The sequence below is a fragment of the Chiloscyllium punctatum genome, chromosome 42 (assembly GCF_047496795.1).
Source record: "Chiloscyllium punctatum isolate Juve2018m chromosome 42, sChiPun1.3, whole genome shotgun sequence".
Lineage (NCBI taxonomy): Eukaryota > Metazoa > Chordata > Chondrichthyes > Orectolobiformes > Hemiscylliidae > Chiloscyllium > Chiloscyllium punctatum.
Window position 1 is genome coordinate 38,865,356 of NC_092780.1, and position 20,759 is coordinate 38,886,114.

A 20,759-nucleotide genomic window follows, 5' to 3' on the forward strand; every position below is an offset into this window, starting at 1 on the left:
AAAGGCTTACTTTAAAATTTTGAATTGTAAAACATTTTCACTCTGTCATTGATTTGTGTATGGAATGGAACTTTTGACAGCTGCTTTGGGACTCAAAGACAACAACTCAAATTTCTAACATGCTTTTAAAATAGTAACATATCCCAAGGCATTGCACAGGAGTGTTTTAACCAAAACCTGACACTGAGCCATGTCTGAGGACAGGCAACTTGGTTAAAGTGGTAAGACATTTTCAGAGTGAGAACAGCGGTCAAGGCAGACAACTTTAAGAAGGGAGTTTCTGAACTTAGGGATTAGATGTTTGGAGGCAAGATTGCTAATGATGACACAAAGGTAGTCAGAGATAAAAGAAACAGAAACACAGATTCCTCAGAGTATTGAAGGCCTGGAGAAGGTTATGTAGGCAGGGAAGGATGAGTTGAAGAAGGGATTGGAACACAGGATGAGAAGTTTTAAGTTGAGGCAGGTCTGGATCAGGGCCCCAGTGCACAGGGGCTGATGGCTCTTCAAAAAATGCTTTGAAATTTCCTCTGACTAACTGTTTTACTTAACTACACAGTAAATGTTCTCATTAAATGATGTGAAATTTGTGACAAATAGGATGATTTAATCAGTCGTACAATGAGCTGAAGTATGACCCCAATCATGTGCAGCTGGCTCTCGTGCCACTTTAAAAAATTCACTTGTGTGATGTGGGCATCATAGGCTGGCCAGCATTTATTGCCCGTCCCGAGTTGCCCTTGAGAAGGTATTTTCTTGAACCACTGAGAGCTACTTTCTTGCAGTCCACATGCTTTAGGTTGACCCACAATGCCTTTAGGGAGGGAATTCCAGGATTGTGGTCCAGTGACAGTGAAGGAATGATGACATATTTCCAAGTCAGGATGGTGGGTGCCTTGGACAGGAACTTGAACGTGGTGGTATTCCTATGTATTTGCTGCCCTTTTTCTTCTTGATAGAAGTGGTTATGGGTTTGAAAGGAGCTGTTTAAGGATCTTTGGTGAATTTATGCAATACATCTTGTAGGTAGTACACACTGCTGCTACTGAGCACCAGTGGTGGAGGGAGTGGATGCTTGTGAATGCAGTGCCATTCAAGTGGGCTGCTTTATCATGTATGCTGGCAAGTTTGTTGAGTATAACGCTTGTTGGAACTGCACCCATCCAGGCAAATGGGGAGTATTCCATTACCCTTCTGACTTGCAATTTGTACATGGTGGACAGGCTTTGCAGAGAGTTTCTCCCTGCAGTTTTCCTAACCTCTGACCTGCTCTTGTAGCCACAGTGTTTATGTGCTGATTCTAGTCAGTTTCATCAATGGTAACTCCTAGGATGTTGGTAGCGGGGATTTCAGTGATGGACACACCATTAATGTTAAGAAGAAGTGGTTAGATTGTCTCTTATTCAAGATGGTCATTGCTTGGTATTTGTGTGGCTTGAATGTTATTTGTTACTTCATACAATGTTGTGCGAATAATTTTGATCCTTCACTTTCAGGTTTCAAGGAGACTGCCTTCCTGTTTGCTATCTCTTCAGCTGGACTCACACATTCATTGGCCAAGGCTTGTAGCTCAGGCCGCATGGAGCGTTGTACCTGTGATGAGTCCCCGGATCTGGAAAACAGGGAAGCATGGCAGTGGGGTGGCTGTGGGGACAATCTCAAGTACAGCATTAAATTTATCAAGCACTTCCTGGGACCGAGGAAAGCCAGCAAGGACCTGAGAGCCAGGGTCGATATGCACAATACCAATGTGGGCATCAAGGTGAGGAATTCCTCCTGTCTATGTGAGCTGTTAAGTAATTGCTTTGAGATCACTGTCCCCTTATAAGCTATGAGGTTAAAAGTGTATCACTTTCTGATCAGGAAAAATGACCTGACTGTATTATCATATATATTCCCAGACTCTTACCTCCTTTCTGAAAAGTTGGATCCAAATTTGAGTTTAGCAAGTTATTAAAATGTGATTGATAAAATGTACACTTTACATTTTACTTTACAAGTGGACATTAGTTGGGAACATCTGCAAACAGTAGAAAACTTGCTCTGCATCTCTGCTAATATTCTGCCTCCTTGTGTGATAAGACCTTAGAAAAGGAGCAGAAATGAGTCCATACAGCCCATCGAGTCTGCTGCACCACTCAATCATGGCTGATAGGTTTCTCAACTCCATTTTCCCGCTTTTTCTCCGTAACCCTCGATCCTCTTGAAACACAAAAAACTATTTTTGTCTTAAATATACTCAATGACCTGGCCTCCATAGTCGTCTGTGGTAATAAATTCCATAGATTCATCACTCTCTGGCTGAAGAAGTTCCTTCTTAACTCCATTCTAAAAGGTCTTCCCTTTACTCTAAGGCTATGCCCTTGGGTCCTCGTCTCTCCTACCAATGGAAACATCTTCCCAACATCTACTCTGTTCAGGCCATTCAGTATTCTGTATGTTTCAATTAGATACCCCTCATCTTTCTAAACTCCATTGAGTATGAACCCACAGTGCTCAAACTTTCTTCAAATGTTAAGCTTTTCATTCCTGGGACCATTCTCACGAGCCTCCTCTGAACACACTCCAGGGCCAGTACATGCTTTCTGAGATATGGGGCCCAAAACTGTGCACAATACTCCAAATGTGGCCTAACCAGAGCCTTATAAAGCCTCAGAAGTTCATCCTTGCTTTTACATTAAATCTTACTATTTTCATGCCACTTGCCTAACTCCATTGTGAACCAATTTACAAAAACACTACTCATGTACTTACATTTGTCATGTGATCCTTGAAGAGACTATATAACAGGACATAGGAATGTACAATACAGGAAATGACTTTTTTTTTATCCCTTTGGTCTATCTTAATGCCTAACCATTTTCCTCCTTCACTACAATTTTTCTTCTTTTATTCGCACATGGGAGGTGAACATTGCTGACAAGGCCAGCATTTCTTGTCCATCCCTAATTTCCACTATCACCCTAATCAATGTCTTTTGATTGAATGAAGTATTCCACAGCTGCAGTATTTATGACCAGTTTACTCTGTATTTATTGCTGTCTATGTAAAGACTGTCAACTCTCCTCTTCTGAACTTGTTCTTTCCCCAATTTTCCATACTCACTTGCGTTCAAAATAAAATTTTAGTTTCTAGTATTTGTGATAATGTGAAACTTATCGCCCTAATCACTCATTTGAGGCATAGGCCCTCTTTGCCTTCCTCCATCTCTTTTTAAAATTTATTCTTTCACAAGACGTGAACGTCGATGGCTAAGCTGTCATTTATTGTCCCTATTTAATTGCCCTTGAGAAAGCTGCCTTCTTAAACCACTACAATCTATATCATGTCGGTACACCAGCAGAAAGTGAGTTCCAGCATTTTGACTTTGTGAGACTGAAGAAGCAGCGATATCTTTCCAAGTCAGGATCGTGTGTGACATGGAGGGAAACTTGGAGGTGTTGGTGTTCCCATGTATCTGCTACTCTTGTCCTTCTAGATGGTAACAGTTGCAGTTTTGCATGGTGGTGTTGAAAGAGTTATGGTGAATTGTTGCAGTGCATCCTGTGGTTGATACATCCTGTTGTCACTGTATGTCAATGGTGATGAATGTTGAAAGCAGTGGATTTGGGGTGTTAACAAAACAGGCTGATTTGATTGTGCTCGTCATGGGCAGACCTTACACACTTGCTGATGTGCAGCTTTGGAAATATATGGACTGAATTAAGGAGATGGCCGTTTATACCAACGATCAGCATGTTCTTCTGTTGAAATGACTGAATAGAACAATGTTGTGAGTGTTCCTGTGATCCGAAGCTCCATTCCACGTGTGTCTATTCAGAAGACCTTCACTTCTAACTTGAGACAGGCTGTACCTTTAGGATGAAACAACGTATAGTGTACAAACAAAAAATCTGACCAGCATGAGGAATTGCTGCTGGATAAGGAGATGATGGTTTGGGAAATTATTTTCCTGCCCTTCTTTAAAGCTGTCCATATGCGCAAAATATCTAGGCTCAGCTTGCTGTTTCCCCTGGGCTGAGGCAAGCAATTCATTTGGAGGAGAATTGCAAGTGTGAGCTTGCCTCCTTAATGCTTTGTGTCTTAACTTTACTCGACACGGTATTAAAAAGCAAAAGTATTGAAAAAAAGTCAGTAAATCATGCTGAATTCCTAGGGTCCTGGCTCGATATTTTCTGCAGGTTGAATTGTTTGTGATTGACAAGCAAAACTTTCCAAGAAAGCTATTGTTTCATCAGTCACTATAATATCACAATCAATCTAAGTTTCTACAATTTGTAACCTGTTTTCTTTTACAAAATAAAATGACAAACACCCAGTTCTTTTAACTGTTGAGGGTTATCAATACTAGCTAGCAAATCTCTTACTGGGCAAAGTTATAGTCTGCTATGTTAGTGCAATATAATCCTTCGGGTTAATGTGATTATTAAATTTGCAACCATAGAAATTTTATATTGGAAAATTTTAAATTTGTATGCTAATTGTGTCTTCTAGCTGAAGCTCTTTGTACTTTAATTGCAGCTACCAGGTACCCAAGTACTAATATAACAGGGGGCTGAGAGCAGGGGTTAGCAGGTTACCTGTCAGTCTGATAAGGAACATCGCCTGAAGAGTATTTACTGAGTGAATGCAAAGAACTGCAAATAAGGAATTAGTCAGGATAAAGCATGTTTATGCAAAGAGTGTAAAGCATTGCAATGCTTTTAGGAAACTAGAGATGGTCACTTACGGATTTGAAGCTCTTCTAATCCACTATTGACTGGGATAAGCTTTGTATACTGACTTATCAAAGCTATACTTGCTCAAAGTGGGTTAAGCTAAATTTAAAAGAGTAAAACTTCTGAAATCTTATGTAAATTACAACTTGCAGTCTGGACTGTATTACATTGTCACCTTCCATTTAAAGAATTACAAACACTCTCTGTACACATAATGCAGAAAGATATTATGAGATATTTGCATGTTAACATTCATAGAGCTTAATTTCCAGATGTGTGACATTTTCAAAGTTGCATGATTAATTTACTTGTGGATGTTCATTTTGTGCTTAACAGACTGAGTATGTTAATGTTGAAATGGAAGATTTTTGACTCCTACTGTCAGCACCCTGGTCTTTGGGATCAGGTAAAGCACAGGATGTGTAGGGTAGATCACTGTGTACACTGCTGTAAGTGACACCACACACAAAAAGATCCCACTACTTCATTGTATATTTTTGAGAACAATTATGAAAGGATATGTGTGAATCTGATTCGACAGTTAATGTGTTAGTTCAAATTAAGAATAAGTTTGCAGTATTTTGGCATGAACTGAGTTGGCAGTGTCTTGGATTGATTTGGTTGGTGATCCTTACTGACAGAACAAGAGTAATTTCAGCTCTACATGTGGCTAGATTCAAATAAGGGCCCTAAGCTGAAACCACAAGAAAGTGGCTGCATCAACTGAGGCAAATAATTCAGGGCTTAGTCCTACTGAACTTGTATTTTTTTTTTGCAGAATCAATGTTTGGTGTTGTAACTAACCACAATAAAAAGAGAAAGCTGCCTCAAAAATTAAAGGAGGTCACACTTGCTTTCTTTCAGCGCTGTCTGTTCATTGTGTGGTGAAGGTTATAACATTGTGCTTAGGTTTCATTGATATACTTGTAGTTTTTCAATCATGGGAAGTAGATTGAGAGCACAAAGATCATTTGGATGAGAGACACTCCCTGATTTTTCATTTTGAAAGCAAAATCTGATTAAATGGAAATGTTCCAAACATTATTTTAGTAAAATTCAAACAAAATTAAACCCTTGGTTACTTGTCTTACTGATCTGTATGATCTAGAAAGATGGCAGAAAGGACAAGCGGATCATTTTACATTCATGCAAGAGTGTGAAAGGAACAATTGTGATGCAGCAGCCCATTTTATACCTCTGATGATTTTTATTTCCATTAATAGAGAGAATTGTAAAACCAACTGCCAATTTGCTATCACACCTTCAACACCATTACCTAAATGTGACCTCCATGATGTGTGCATTTCTGAGTTGCTGTTTTACAAGACGACTAATTGTCATATTGTCATGATATTTTAGTAGGAGTTCTCAAACGAATGGAGAATGGAATTAGGGAAAAACATATGACCAAGTGAACTTACTCCTTCAAACAGCTTATTTACGATCTGTACTGACATGGACTCACCTAATTTAATCAGAGGGAGGAGAATAATTCAATTAACAATTCCCAAGGCAGGAATTTGGTCCCAAAGACAGTTCCGTGATATTCCATTCTATGAATCTGACAGAAATCAACCTGACCCTGTCTGAATTCACGTGATAGCATTTGAGATGTGGAAATAAGTTTCCATTTGCGAAGGTGGCTACAGTTTTTCATTTAATATAGTTAATTGGTCAGAATGCAGTGTGGCTATTTCCAAAAGAATTCAGATTCATTTATTTTATTGCTGTGCGAGTAGAATATTTTTCACTCCATTCATAGGAAGGGCACTGTTAGAGAGGCTGGTATTTGTTGTCCCTCTCTAACTGAATTGCTTCCTAACTGGTTCAGAGCACAGCTTTGGATGGTCTCTATTGCAGGTACTAACCTTTTGTTTTATTAATACAGTAAAGATCTCAGCTACTGTTGTGCGACTTGAACTCCAGATCATTCATTGACCTTTATTGGTTATGAATTTAATAGTGTAACCACAATGTTTTTGCTCCTTTAATTCTAAAGTTGAGTAGAAAGTAATGTGCTCTGAAGCTCTTTAAATAAATAAGCACAGAGATCAGAAGAGAACAGGGTTCTAATGGCTGGTGTTTAAGTTAGTGTTATATCCTTGTCTACTCACTGTATTTCTCCATCTTTCAGGCTGTGAAAAGTGGTTTGAAGACCACTTGTAAATGCCATGGTGTCTCTGGGTCCTGTGCAGTTAGAACATGCTGGAAGCAACTCGCATCCTTCCATGAAACAGGAAAACTTCTCAAGCTCAAATATGAAACTGCTGTTAGAGTTCACAGCATCACTAATGATGCCACAGGTGAAACTGAGCTCATCAGCCCCAAAAAGCACAGTTACACCATAAAGAACCACATCCCAAGGACTACAGATCTCGTTTACATCGAGGAGTCCCCAAGTTTCTGTCGACCGAGTAAATACTCTCCAGGAACTGCAGGCAGGGTCTGCTCAAAGGAGACAAACTGTGAAAGTATGTGCTGTGGCCAGGGTTATAACACCCAGAGCCTCCTGGTGCATAGACCCTGCCACTGTCAGGTGCAGTGGTGCTGCTATGTGGAGTGCCAGCAATGTTCTCAAAGAGAAGAGATTTACACTTGCAAGCACTAACAAGAAGAAAATGAGACAATGAAGAAGAGGATAACAAAATAAAACCACGGTTTGTGGTCTCTTGTAATAATGAGACAAACTCGTATCAGCCCAGAAAAGACACTTGTGAAACGTTCGAGATAAATTTCATTGACTTCATTATTGAAAATACAAGCTTTTGGAATTTAAAGAACCTTACTTCAGAAATATTTACACAATTCATTTCATTCGGGAAATCCAGATCTATCCAATTGTCAGAACAGTCCAAAATGGGTGCTGGGATTTCGCGTTGGCTAGTATAATTGGCCAAATTGATAGAAGCCACACAAGATGGTTTTAGAATGCTCTCCTTCATTTCATTTCAGTTAAAGAGTGACCAGTAAATAAATAATGACCCACAAAGGTATTCTGACTGCTTAAACACGTTCTCTTTGAAATTGTGGGTGCAGTGCTGGGGAATGGGTGAAACTGTTTGTTATCTTTGGGCCAATCCTATAAAGAGTGCAAACAAAACCTCCTATGATACAGGGTGTGAGAGGGACTGCAACTTCCTCTACGCATCATTGTTCAAAGGAGCCTTCATCTCGTAGTCAGATTGATGGAGGCTGTTATTTAACCTCTACTCAAGTTTTGAACCAACATGCCCCCAGGACAGTATTAACCTTTATCTATGTTTGTCCCTGTGTTCTTTCAGCTGTTCTGCTACTCAGTCACCTGCATAGCATGTTGTGAATGAAATGCATGCACAATGAGTAACGTTCGCTAAGGCTACAGATTCCTGGTTAGTGATCACGTGTGATGACTGCGTAAGAGAGACTCTCACAGTCTTTCAAAAATAATCAATAGTTAACAAAATGTAGAACAAGATAATATAACTTTTAGCAAAAGAAAATACACATCTTAAACATAAAATCTGCTTATAAAACTTGTTTGATCTAAATCCTGTTCTCATGCTGCGGTGTGTGAATGGCTAGTTCTGTTCCCCCAAGTAGGACATCAAGCCCCAGACTTTGTGGTGAACAGGGAAATGTCTGCTTTTATCTTTGATCTTAAGGAATGCTGCCCACAAAGATCTAGTGATTCCTTTGATGTGGATTACACATTTCCAGGCATTCATTTGATTCTGGCATCTACTCCAGTGGATCTTTTGCATTTAGTAAAGGTGGTTGTCAGCAAGCAAACTAAATGGCCTATGACATTAAACTTTTCTCACAGACAGCTAAACAGGAAGTAAAATGCACTGAATGTGCATCACTTTTTAACCATTTTACAGACAGTGAAATAAAAATTGAGATGTACACATGGGAGCAAGATAGAAGTTGAAATACTGTAAATAAACTTTAAAACAAAAATATTTTTTATTAGCATTAAAACTTTTATCATAATGAAGAAATTTTGCATAACACAAATGACATTTGTTTATCAGGTTCAGAGATGTTGCTCATAAATAATTATGATTTTGCATGTTGTTAAAAAAAATTACACCTCACTCCACAAAGCTTAGTATAGTTGAAGGGTTTTAAAGTGAGATTAAATTGAAAAAAGTGGAAGTTCATGTAAATTCAAATGACTTCTAAAGATTTCCAACCTCAGGACTTCTATAGGGCACTCTGAGATGGAACAGGGAATCTCTGAAGCAATGTCTAGATTTCTGCACTGAACTCTGCATGCCCAGATGCTGGAACCTGCTGTCATTCTCACAGTTTTAATGACAGCAAATGTTGACAGTTTCATTGTCACTTAAACCACAACATTTGGCAAATTGTCTCAAACATAGAAAATTAGGAATGACCTAGCAAGCACAACAAGACTATCCTTTTCTTGATCACAACCCTACCAGTTAACTTCTCACCTTATTTCTTAATCCCCCATCTTAAATTGACATCTATTATGTATTTGACTTCATGGTGGCTCAGTGGTTAGCATTGCTGCGCCAGACCCATGTTTGATTCCATCCTTGGGTGACCATCTGTGTGGAGTTTGACATTCACCCCTTGTGTGTACTGATTCCCTCCTACAGTCCCAAAGATATGTGGGTTAGATGGATTGGCCATGTTAAACTGCCCATAGTGTCCAGGGTTGTGCTGGCTAGGTGGATTAGCCATGAGAAATGCAGAAGTAGAGTAGGGGGCGGTGGGATGCTTTGCAGAGGGCCAGTGTGGACTCAATGAGCTGAATGACCTGCTTCCACACTGCAGAGATTCAATGTGCATTGACTTTGGGTGAAAATATTTTGCTTAATTTGTTCATTTTTACACGTCTCCTTATATTCAAGCCGATCAGTACATTGTGCAATGCATTTGCAGATATTTAATCAATTCTTTCCCTGCCCCTAAAAATGTTTTCTTTTTGTCTAAGAAACAAAGGTCAACATTGTGAATATTTCTTTTTTACTTAATAATACTCAAAATGAAAAGGGAAAGTTGTATTCACATTTAGACTCAGGTGCTGTTGGGAGTCCATCAAAGGTATAAACAAGCTGAGAAAACTGGTAATGAGAATCTCGAATGGAGACATACTAGCCTTTTTGAAAATTAAGATATATTATTTAAGATATGGTAATTGGTGCATGTCTATAATGTAAATATTGATGTTTATTTTACAAGTTTTTACGGACTATTGTAAGAAGCTTAAAGTTTATTTTTTAATCTAAACTGGAATAGATGCGTTTCTACTAACAGACCTAGTTAGGAAATAACTTTGCTCCAAATACTAATGGTAACATCAAAAAACATCTGCATCAAAGTGTGTTTTTACACAAATGTGTATTTGGTATGCAATGGAGATACATTAAATATGAAAAATAATTCACAAGAATTTCTTCACATAGCGGTGTAGTGACAATTGTATTCTGCACATTCATATTGCATGTTTGGTTTCATTGCCAAGCATTTAAAGATGCATTTTTGTCTGCTGGTGGAAGCAAGTTGCTGAGAAAAGTTACTGGGAGCAGCATGGCGACTTAGTGGTTAGCACTGCTGCTTCACAGGACCCAGGTTCAATTCCACCCTCAGGTGAAAGTCTGTGTGGTGCATGTATATTCTCCCTGTGACTGTTGGCTTTCCTCCCATATACTCTGGTTTCCTCCCACAGTCCAAAGGTGTGCAGGTTAGGTGAATTCATCATGCTAAATTGCCCATTGTGTTCAGGGATGTGTAGGCTAGGTATCTTAGCCATTGGAAATGTGGGGTTACAAGGGTGGGATGATATGCTCTTTAGAGGGTTGGTGTGGACTCAATGAGCCAAATAGCCTGCTTTCACACTCTTTGTGATTTTTCAAAGTGCCTGTGATATACTGAAGAATAACTGAGTGAAGTATATAACCCAACAGACCAGCTTCGAGCCTGGCAAAGGAGATTTTGACACTTTTCTCATCAAAGCTAGTAGCAGTGTTCATGGTTTAATTTCCTCTGCATGCTTTGTTTTAGCTGGCTGCTTAATACATTTCTGTAAAATCCTTTCCCCATGAACTCACAGTGGCATTTATGAATGCCATCAACAAGATGCATTGCAACAACTCACCCAGATTCCTTAGATAGCACCTTCCAAACCTGTGGCCTCTAGCACCTCGAAGGAAAAGGGCAGTAGATGCATAGGAACACTACCATTTGCAATGCCCCTCCAAGCCACAGACTATCCTGACTTGGTACCTGTAGTGTATCACCATGCCTTCACTGTCACTGGGATGTCACTGTCACTGTCACATGGTTCATGTTCCTCCCTATCAGCACCAAGGACTGCAGCACCAAGAAGGCAGTTCACCACCACCCTCTCAAGGGCAATCAGGGATAGGCAATGAATGGTGATCAAGTGCCCACATTCTATGAATTAATTAAAAAAAAGAACTACTTGTAATATATCATATTTTTGAAATAAATTTTGGGTACAACCACTACAGCAACAAGTGCACCTTCCTAGTGCCTTAACACTTATACAATCTTCTAGGGCTATGTTGCAATGATGCAAATGGGAGTTGATTGCAAACATGTTAACAAGTGTGTTTGAAGCTGTGTAGTCACCCCCGATGCTTAAGAAAACAGTTGACTTATTCCCCATTGAAATAAACAGTAAATGGAATATGGCAGGTCAAAATGGCTCCCTTGCACTGTGTCATGCTAAGCATGCTGTTGTAAAATGAGAGATTCCATACAGTAAAATAAGAACTATAAAGGCAGGCAGTCTGGTATTCTGGTGAACTTGCTGTTGGAATTCCATCGCCAAAGGCTTTTGAAATAAAAAGCGGCACACTGGCTCAATGGTTAGCACTGCTGCCACACAGCACCAGGGTCTCAGGTTCAATCCCAGCTTCGGGCGACTGTCTGTGTGGAGTTTGCACATTCTCCCTGTGTCTGTGTGGGTTTCCTCCCACAATCCAGAGATGTGCAGTCTGGTGAATTGGCCTTGCTAAATTGCCCATAGTGTTCAGTACATCATTCGGAGGGAATGGGTCTGAGTGGGTTACTCTTTGGAGGGCCATGTGGACTTGTTGGGCTGTTTCCACACTGTAGGGAATCTAATCTATTCAGAAAACACTTCAAGATGAAGCTTATTTATGTATCCCTATGCAATTGCAGGTTTCTGAAAAGGAGTAAACTAGAAAACTACGACCTGTTTGAAATACTTCATAGATGCAAAAAAAAAAGGCGTTCCATTAAAGATTCTGGGGCAGAACCCACTGCTTTATTAATTTATCTGTTGATGCTCTAAGGGAAAATAAAATTATTTTTCTACCTCATGTGTACAGCTTGTAGGTAAATAAAATCTTAAAAATGTATTTAAGTTATTTATCAGCTTTATATAACAGAAAGAGAAAATCGTTTGGATCATTTTGGGCAGACAACAGCACATTTTTCATGTTTGTGTTCAATGTGTGTTTTTTTCTGCTTTTTCTATATTGTTATTTATATCTTGTTTCCTGATGGTTGAAAAGCAGGTTTCATACATTTATAGAACAAGTTGCACTAATGTTTCTCAGCTTCTGGTGGTATTGATATCAATAAAAATGGTGTTTGATGACTACTTTGGAAGATGCTTGTTTTATTGTCCCTTAACTCTAAGTATGGATTTAATGTTGGATGGAATTAAGGGAGTGGATGAACAGTTTCTTGAAATCTTAAGATAAATTGTGGTTTTTTTAAAAAATGCAATTAACATGATAAAAGTAATAGCTTTCACTTACATAGTACCTTTCATGATCTCAGGACATTCAAATTGCCTTGTAGCGAACAAAATATTTAAAAAATGAGAGAGTGTGGTGCTGGAAAAGCACAGCAGGTCAGGCTGCATTCGAAGAGCAGGAGAATCAACATTTTGGGCAAGAGCCCTTCGTCAGGAATGAGGCTTGTGAGCCGAGGGGGTGGAGAGATAAGTGGGAGTGGGATGGGGCTGGGGGCAAGGTAGCAGAGAGTGATGGAGGTGGGGGTAGGGGTGGGGGTAATGGTGATAAATCAGAGAGGAGGGTGGAGTTCTCACTTTGTCCTGAAATATTTTATAGAGTGAATCTAATTGCTGGCGTATTTTAGGAAATGTGACAGTCAATTTTTTGCACAAAAAATTCTCACAAACCTCAATGGAATAATTTAATTGAATTAACTTTATTGTCATATGTACTCGCATGAGTACAGTGAAAAGTTTCCAAGTCGCCACTTATGGTGCCATTTAGGTACAAAAATACCTACGTACAGATCCTGGTGTACAAATTCATAAGAAGAAAAGTAGAAAAATAAAGAAATAATTTCTTTATTTCAGCATTACAGATCTTCAAAAGGACAAATTCATAGGAATAAATTAGAAAAATAGGGAAATAAAAAGCTCAGAATAACACTCCTTCCACAATAATGTAATGAAAAAAAAATTGGTTTTAATTTAATTTAATGGAATTTAAGACAATATCCACTTAGTCTACTGAGATAAATGACTAAATAATGTGTTTTGGAGTTATTGGTTGAAGGAAACATATTGACCAGGACATTAGGGAAATCTCCTTTGTTTTAGCTTGAAATGGGATCTTTTACATCCAGCTGAGAGGGCAGTGAGAATCAAAGAGAACATTTCATACAGTGCTGTCTTGTACAGCGTCCAAGTGCAGATTATTGTTCTCAAATCTCTGGAGTGGCCTCATAGGCAAGTCTGTTACCAATGGAGCCCTGGCTCAGCCTTCTGTACCAGCTCTGATAACAAGATGAATACAGCTAAACAGACCTACCATTAATTTGTGATAGCACCCTTCAACACACAAAGTTACAGATTTCTAGTTTGCTTGTTTTACAAATTCATAACATATGTTACTTCATGACCTAAAGAGAAGACAATGAACCAATTGCAATGAATAAAGATCAAAACACATAGAACAGTGCTAAAAATTAGAATCTATACCAGAAAACTGGAACAGGTTGGACACTCGCATTGACATTTCCAATTCCAACTCAGATCCCAGACTACTGCTTATTTTAATAACTTGAAATGGAAATACCCAGGGCAGTACCAATGATACAAAGACTAGAGCAGGATATCAGCTCCAGTATTGACACAGAACCATAAACCCAGTATCAATATAAGCCATGTCACTTTCTCAGCGAATCTGACCACACCATATTTTGAATGTGAAACAAAAACAGAAATTGCTGGAGAAATTCAGCAGGTGTGGCAGCATCTGTTGGTAAAAAGTAACCTGTCTTCAGAATTAGATCTTGAATATTGACTCTATTTCTCTCTCTATTGATGCTGCCGGACTTGTTGAGTTTCTCCAGCATTTTCTGTTTTGTTGTTTCAGATTTCCAGCATCTGCAGCGCTTTGTTTTATTTCCATTTCATGAATGTATCCTTTTCCTTTCTGGATTCAATTTTTATAATTTGCTTTAATAGTCTTCCCCAGTAATGTATTTTTATAAATCTATGTAGCTCTGCATAACTGTACCATCTGGCATTTCTTTAATCCGAAAGCTTTCTAATCTGGGACCACATATTTTTGATCGCTACTTAGAAATTTGCCGAGATCATTTTTCATGGCCACTGAAAATTCATTCAAGTGGACCACTTTGAAAATCAGTAACTACACGTGCAAGTTAAGTCCATTGATACCAGCAAGAGTCTAATATCCATGTTTCTGATATCAGTGGTATTACAGCCCTGTTAATCATGGTTCCAGGCACCAAATCATTCAAGTCCATGGTTGTTACTTGTGAGATTGAGAACTAATAAAGGTGATTGCAACTTCAGTAATACCAATGACTGCAGGGCTAATCTATGATGCCAATCACCAACATTGGTTCATGTAGGTCCAGTACACATCCAATGATATTGTTAGAAACTTTATGACAGGTCCAAGTGTACCTGTGATACTGCAAATCATACAGTTTCAATGGTGATATCTATGATATTAGTAGCAGTGTTAGTCCAATCATAATTCATTGATAGCAGCATAGGTCCAATGCTAGGATTGAATAGGCCAAAACCATATAGATCTAAGGTATACATAGACATTGCAGAACAGCACGGATCACTGAACTACACAATCCTTTTAAACTATTCTATTAGATCATAGCTGATTTGTACCTTAACTCCATATATTAATTTTAGCTCTATATTCCTTGATATTCTTACCCAAGAAAATAACCTTTCAATATTGCAGGTCTTGAATAATCTGAAGCCATTGAACCAAATATATAGGGACAAGAGTAGGTCATTCAGTCCCTATACTGCCATTTAATAAGATCATGGCTGATCTGTGGCACAATGTTATATGGGCCATTGCCTCTTAATAGCTTTGCTTAACAAAAATTGCCTATCCCAGACTTAAGACTGACCACTGACCTATCAGGTCTAATCCTACTATCTAATACAGGTAGTTATAATACTAGTTCCAAAGCCATTGATTATGGTAAAGGTCTTGTGTTTGAATGATTGAATGGTTATCTAGTTTACACAACAAATTTGGTGATAGTAAGAAACCTCCATCTCAGAAATAACTATGTGCTTTATAATAGTTGTTAACTATTAGGCCTTGGTTAATTCGAATTATCAGTGTCCCCAGTGCTGTGATTTTTTTTTTGCATGGTTAGATAGGTGGACCAACTTGGATAGCTTTGACAAGAAAAAAATCAATGAACATAGTGATAAGAATATGTTATGATATTCAACCCAAATAGATGACCCTAACTGAAACCCAACATTGGAAAACATGCTAAGATTTTTCTGACTGAACTTTCGCTCAATGTTAGCCCTGTTACTTCTGAATCAGAAAGGTCTGCACATGCTTTATTCTAGAGAAGTGTATGCAGTCCAGGGTAGGAGTTAAATGTATGTTTTTCTCAGGGGTCCTCTTTTGATTTTTTCAAGGTTAAAGCTTTTGGTTTTTCATTTTCATTTTCATTAATTCCTTCATTTGGTGATGTACCTACAGTGAATGGGGCATTTAGAACATTTCATACAAAAGTAGAATTAGAAGAATTTAATAATATCCTCAAAAACCCATTACCATTTCATTAAAATTAATACAATGGCACATAAGGAAAAGCATAATCTCAAGGAACCACAATAAACAAATTGCTCCAAGATAACAGATATATGTTAGCAACAACTACTTTGTTTAAAATAAAGTCATAGACCTATGCAGCCATCACATTAAAAACATTCGACAGACTTGTAAGGTCACAATTAAATGGCAGTGTGTTTGCCTCTAATAAAGTTTTGCTCTTCAAATAATTTATTGAATATGGGACATATGAGGTGTAAAAACATGGAAATATACACCTTATTCATTATTAAATTATCCAATTCAGTGTTCATTACAATAGTTAAAACTTATAAAACATCAGGTTGTAGTCCAGGTTTATTTGGAAGTACAAGCTTTCAGAGCACTGCTCCTTTGTCAGGTAGCTACTGGGTCAGGATCATAAGACACAGAATCTATAGTAAAAGATCAAAGTGTCATACAACTGATACTATGTATTGAACAAACCTTGTTTGCTATTAAGTCTTTAATCATTTAGAATGGGTTGCCAGTTTCGATTCATTAATATGTAAATCCCAGAACTTCTTTCAGCTCACGTTCCCAAGGTAACTTAAGGTTTTATAAATACAAGGCGACATCTCAGCTCAGACAATGTATTAAAGATGTAAGGTTAGAGTCTGCCTGTATGCCAACTTTGAGTCAGACTGGTTCTGTTTCTAAAATAGTCATTTATAAAATGTCACATGGACTGACTGACTACAGATTGTGTGCTTTTTGAACAAAATAGAATGTATCTGCAAATACAAACCTTCATTACAATAGTAATATTTATACAATACACTATTCCTTTGTTGAAAAGTTTAAAATCACAATTGGCCTTTTGCAGCTCCTCTCTCTGATTTGCAGTCTCAATTTCCTGCCTTGCAGCTCCTCTCCCTGCCTTTTGCCAGCTCTCAATCCCCAGTAGTAGACACACTTTGTCACCCCACCTCCTGGATCCACTCCCTGGGCCTCAGACTCACATTCCTTGCCTAGCCACTGCATTGCGGCTGTGCTACCTTCTGGCCTTAGTGATATCCAGCTTTTACTCAGACATTTCCTCCAGCTTCAGGGCCCTGCCTGACCTGCTGATTGCTGCTACTCATGTTTGTGCTGCTTCACCTATCACAGGCAGCTTTCTCTCCCAAGTTCACTGCTGATGGGTTTACAGTCACCAGGTCAGGTAGCATCTGTGAAGAGAGAAACAAGATTGGTGTCTCAGATATTGACTTGATGGAAGTATAAAATGGTTACAGTTGAGAATGAAACCAATCAGCTCTCTGTCTCTGTTCTAGCTCTGTGCAAGACAGGCACAGCTAATCTCACTAAGGTAAAAACAATGACTGCAGATGCTGGAAAGCAAATACTGGATTAGTGGTGCTGGAAGAGCACAGCAGTTCAGGCAGCATCAACGAGCAGCGAAATCGACGTTTCAGGCAAAAGCCCTTTTTCATCAGGAATTGGCTTTTGCCCGAAACATCGATTTCGCTGCTCGTTGGATGCTGCCTGAACTGCTGTGCTCTTCCAGCACCACTAATCCAGTACAGCTAATCTCACTCCCTGCCCTATCACCATAGGCCTGTATTTTTAAAAATGTTCAGATAATTATCAAATTTCCTTTGGAAGGCCATGATTAAAATGACCTCTATCACACTCTCTGCCCGTGTATTCCAGATCCTAACCACTTGCTTTGAAAGAATGATTTTTCCTGATTTTGTCTGGGGTTCTGACAGGGCCTGGCGTAGCCTCAAGTAGGGACTGTAGCAGTGGAAAATTTTTAAGTTACCTTTCTTTTTTTAAATTTCATTTCAATTAATGTGAATGGCACTTGTGTATGGCAATGGTACACACTTTTCATTGTATTTTATATTGAATACACGTGACAAAAAATGATTTAATTCAATTATTTTCTTTTGACAACTATCCTTAATTAGCATGCTCTGTATTTTGATCCTGCCACTAGTGAGAACAGTTTGTACAAAATCCCTCATCGTCTTGAGCACCTCTATCAAATCCACCCTTAAACCTCACTGCTCCAAGGAGAACAGCCTCAGATTCCCCACTGCATTCACATAAATGAAGTCCCTCATCCCTGGATGTTCTTATAAAAACATTCTGTACTGTCTCTGAAAACCTCAAGGGTTTTTAAGGTGTGGTTACAAGAACTGGATACCTTTCTCTAGTTGAGGACCAACCAGTCTTTTATAAACATTCACTGTGATTTCCTCATTTTTTGATTTGATTTGATTTTTTACTGACTCAAGGTAGAGTGAAAAGTTTTGTTTTACGTGCACTAAAGGCATATCATACCATATGAATTACATTAAGTCAATAGGATAGAATGAAGAATGTTATAGCTGCAGAGAAAGTGCACAAAGAGTGAGATCAACATTTAAATTTAAAATTTAAGAGGTCTGCTCAGAAGTCTGATAACAACAGGGAAGAAGTTGCTCTTAAATCTGTTAGTACGTGACTTTAAGTTTTTGTACCTTCTGCCCAATGGAAGAGGTTGGAAGAGATTGTAACTGGAGTGGAAGGCAGCAGGATGTGTAGATAGAGTCAATCATTAGAAGGTTGGCTTGCATGATGGACTGGGCTGTATTCACAACTTTCTGTAGTTTCCTACAGTCCAGGGCACAGCAGCTGGAACACCAAGATGTGCTGCAACCAGATAGAATGCTTTCTTTGGTGTATCTATAAAAGTTGGCAAGAGTCTTTACGAACATGTTGAATTTTGCAATCCATGTCTCCCTTTATCAATCACTTTCTCAACCAGCTTCAGTGATGTGTGCACATATATCCAAGGTCCCCTCTGAAGCCTTTTGAGAATTGTATCCTTTAGTTTATATTACTTCGCCTCATTTTTCCTATAAAAATCCTTCACTCCACATCTCCTTGTACTAAACTACTTCTGCCATGTGTCCATCCATGTCACTAGCCTTTGATGTTCTTTTGAAGTCTACAGAGGAACCTCGATTATCTGGGATTTGATAATCCAAATTTCAGATTATCTGGCAAGATTGCAAGGTTCCGATGCTTGGCTAGATTATATTAACTGACATTCAATTAATCTGCATTCGATTAACTCAACGAAATACTCCCCACTCATATCCTTCGGATAGTCAAGATTCCTCTGTATTGCACTTTGCAGTTCACAATGCTTCCAAATATTGAATCATCAGCAAAATTGCATCCTACACACCCAAGTCTAGGTCATTCATACAGAGATCCTAGTAATGAGCTCTGAGTATTCCAATTTAAATCTTCCACCAAACCTTCTTCAGAAAACCACTATATCGCAAAACTGAAAACAGAAACTGAGGGAGGATCACTGGACCCAAAACATTAACTTTGATTTCTCTCCACAGATGCTGCCAGACATGCTCAGCTTTTCTAGCAATTTCTGTTTTTGTTTCTGATTTACAGCATCTGCACTTCTTTCAGATTATGTACAAAATATTTTATTAATGGCTGCTGACACCTTTTTCCTTTTTTTGAGTCCTACAGCACAGAGACAGGCCCTTTGGCCCAAACTGGCCCATGCCAGACAAAATGTCCATCCACACTACCCCCATTTCAGTGCACTTGGCCCATATTCTTCTAAACCTTTCTTACCCAAGTATTTGTCCAAATGCCTTTAAAATGTTGTCAATGTACCCACCTCAACCACTTCCACTGGCAGCTCATTCCATATGCATACCACCCTCTGTGTAAAAACATTGCCACCCTCAGGTTCCCTTTTATTCTTCCCCTCTAACCTTAAACTGATGTTTTTTAGACATGTGCTTAGCACTGCTGCCCCACAGCAGCAGGGACCAGGTTTGATTCCAGCCTCAGGCGACTGTCTGTGTGGAGTTTGCACATTCTCCCCGTGTCTGCATGGGTTTCCTCTGGGTGCTCTGGTTTCTTCCCACAGTCCAAAGGTGTTCAGATCAGGTGAATTGGCCATGCTAAATTGCCCATAGTGTTAGATGCATTAGTCATAGGGAAATGGGTCTCGGTGGGTTACTCTTCGGAGGGTTGGTGTGGATTGGTTGGGCTGAAGGGCCTGTTTCCACATTGTAGAGAATCTAATTGATTTCTCAACCGTGAGAAAAAGACTGAGTGCATTTACCCTATCCATGCCTCTCATGATCTTATATACTTCTATAAGAATCCCCCCTCAGTCTCCTATGCTCTAAAGAAAAAAGTCCTAGCTTGTCCAACCTCTTCCTATAACTCAGACCATTGAGTCCTGGCAACATCCTTGTAAATTTCTTCTGCACTCTTTCTAGTTTAATAATATCATTCCGATAGGAAGGTAACCTAAACTGAACACAATACTCCTACTGCGACCTCACCAACATCCTGCACAACTGCAACATAACTTCCCAACTTCTACACTCCATGTCCTGACTGATGAAGGCCAGTGTGCCAAAAGCCTTCTTCTCTGCCCTGTCTACCTGTGACTCAACTTTCAGAGAACTGTGCACCTGAACACCAAGATCTCTGTGTTCTGCTACACTCCTTAAGGCCCTACCATTCACCATGAAATTCTGCCTTGATTTGACTTTCCAAAATGGAAGATCTCACACTTATCTATATTAAACTGTGTGGAGTTTGCACGTTCTCCCTGTGTCTGCGTGGGTTTCCTCCGGGTGCTCCGGTTTCCTCCCACAGTCCAAAGATGTGCAGGTCAGGTGAATTGGCCATGCTAAATTGTCCGTAGTGTCAGGTAAGGGGTAAATGTAAGGGCATGGGTGGGTTGCGCTTCAGCGGGTCGGTGTGGACTTGTTAGGCCGAAGGGCCTGTTTCCACACTGTAATGTAATCTAATCTAAACCCCATTTTCCATTTCTAGGCCCACTTTCCCAGCTGATCAAAATCATGCTGCAGTTTCTGATAACTTTCCTCATTGTCCAAAATATCTCCTATTTTAGTGTCATCTGCAAACTTACTAATCATGCCTTATACATTCTTATCCA

At 39.1% G+C, this 20,759-nt stretch overlaps 1 protein-coding gene across 1 annotated transcript in view; it reads left to right on the forward strand.

Annotated features, from left to right (window-relative positions):
- Positions 1 to 12,324, forward strand: part of LOC140465911 (protein Wnt-9b-like) — a 43,092-nt gene extending 30,768 nt beyond the window's left edge. Inside the window, exons 3-4 of the mRNA XM_072561841.1 lie at positions 1,497 to 1,762; positions 6,853 to 12,324. Of these exons, the coding sequence (XP_072417942.1) occupies positions 1,497 to 1,762; positions 6,853 to 7,326 (740 nt within the window). The 3' untranslated portion in view covers positions 7,327 to 12,324. The remainder of the gene's footprint in view (positions 1 to 1,496; positions 1,763 to 6,852) is intronic.
- Positions 12,325 to 20,759: the final 8,435 nt, after the last annotated feature.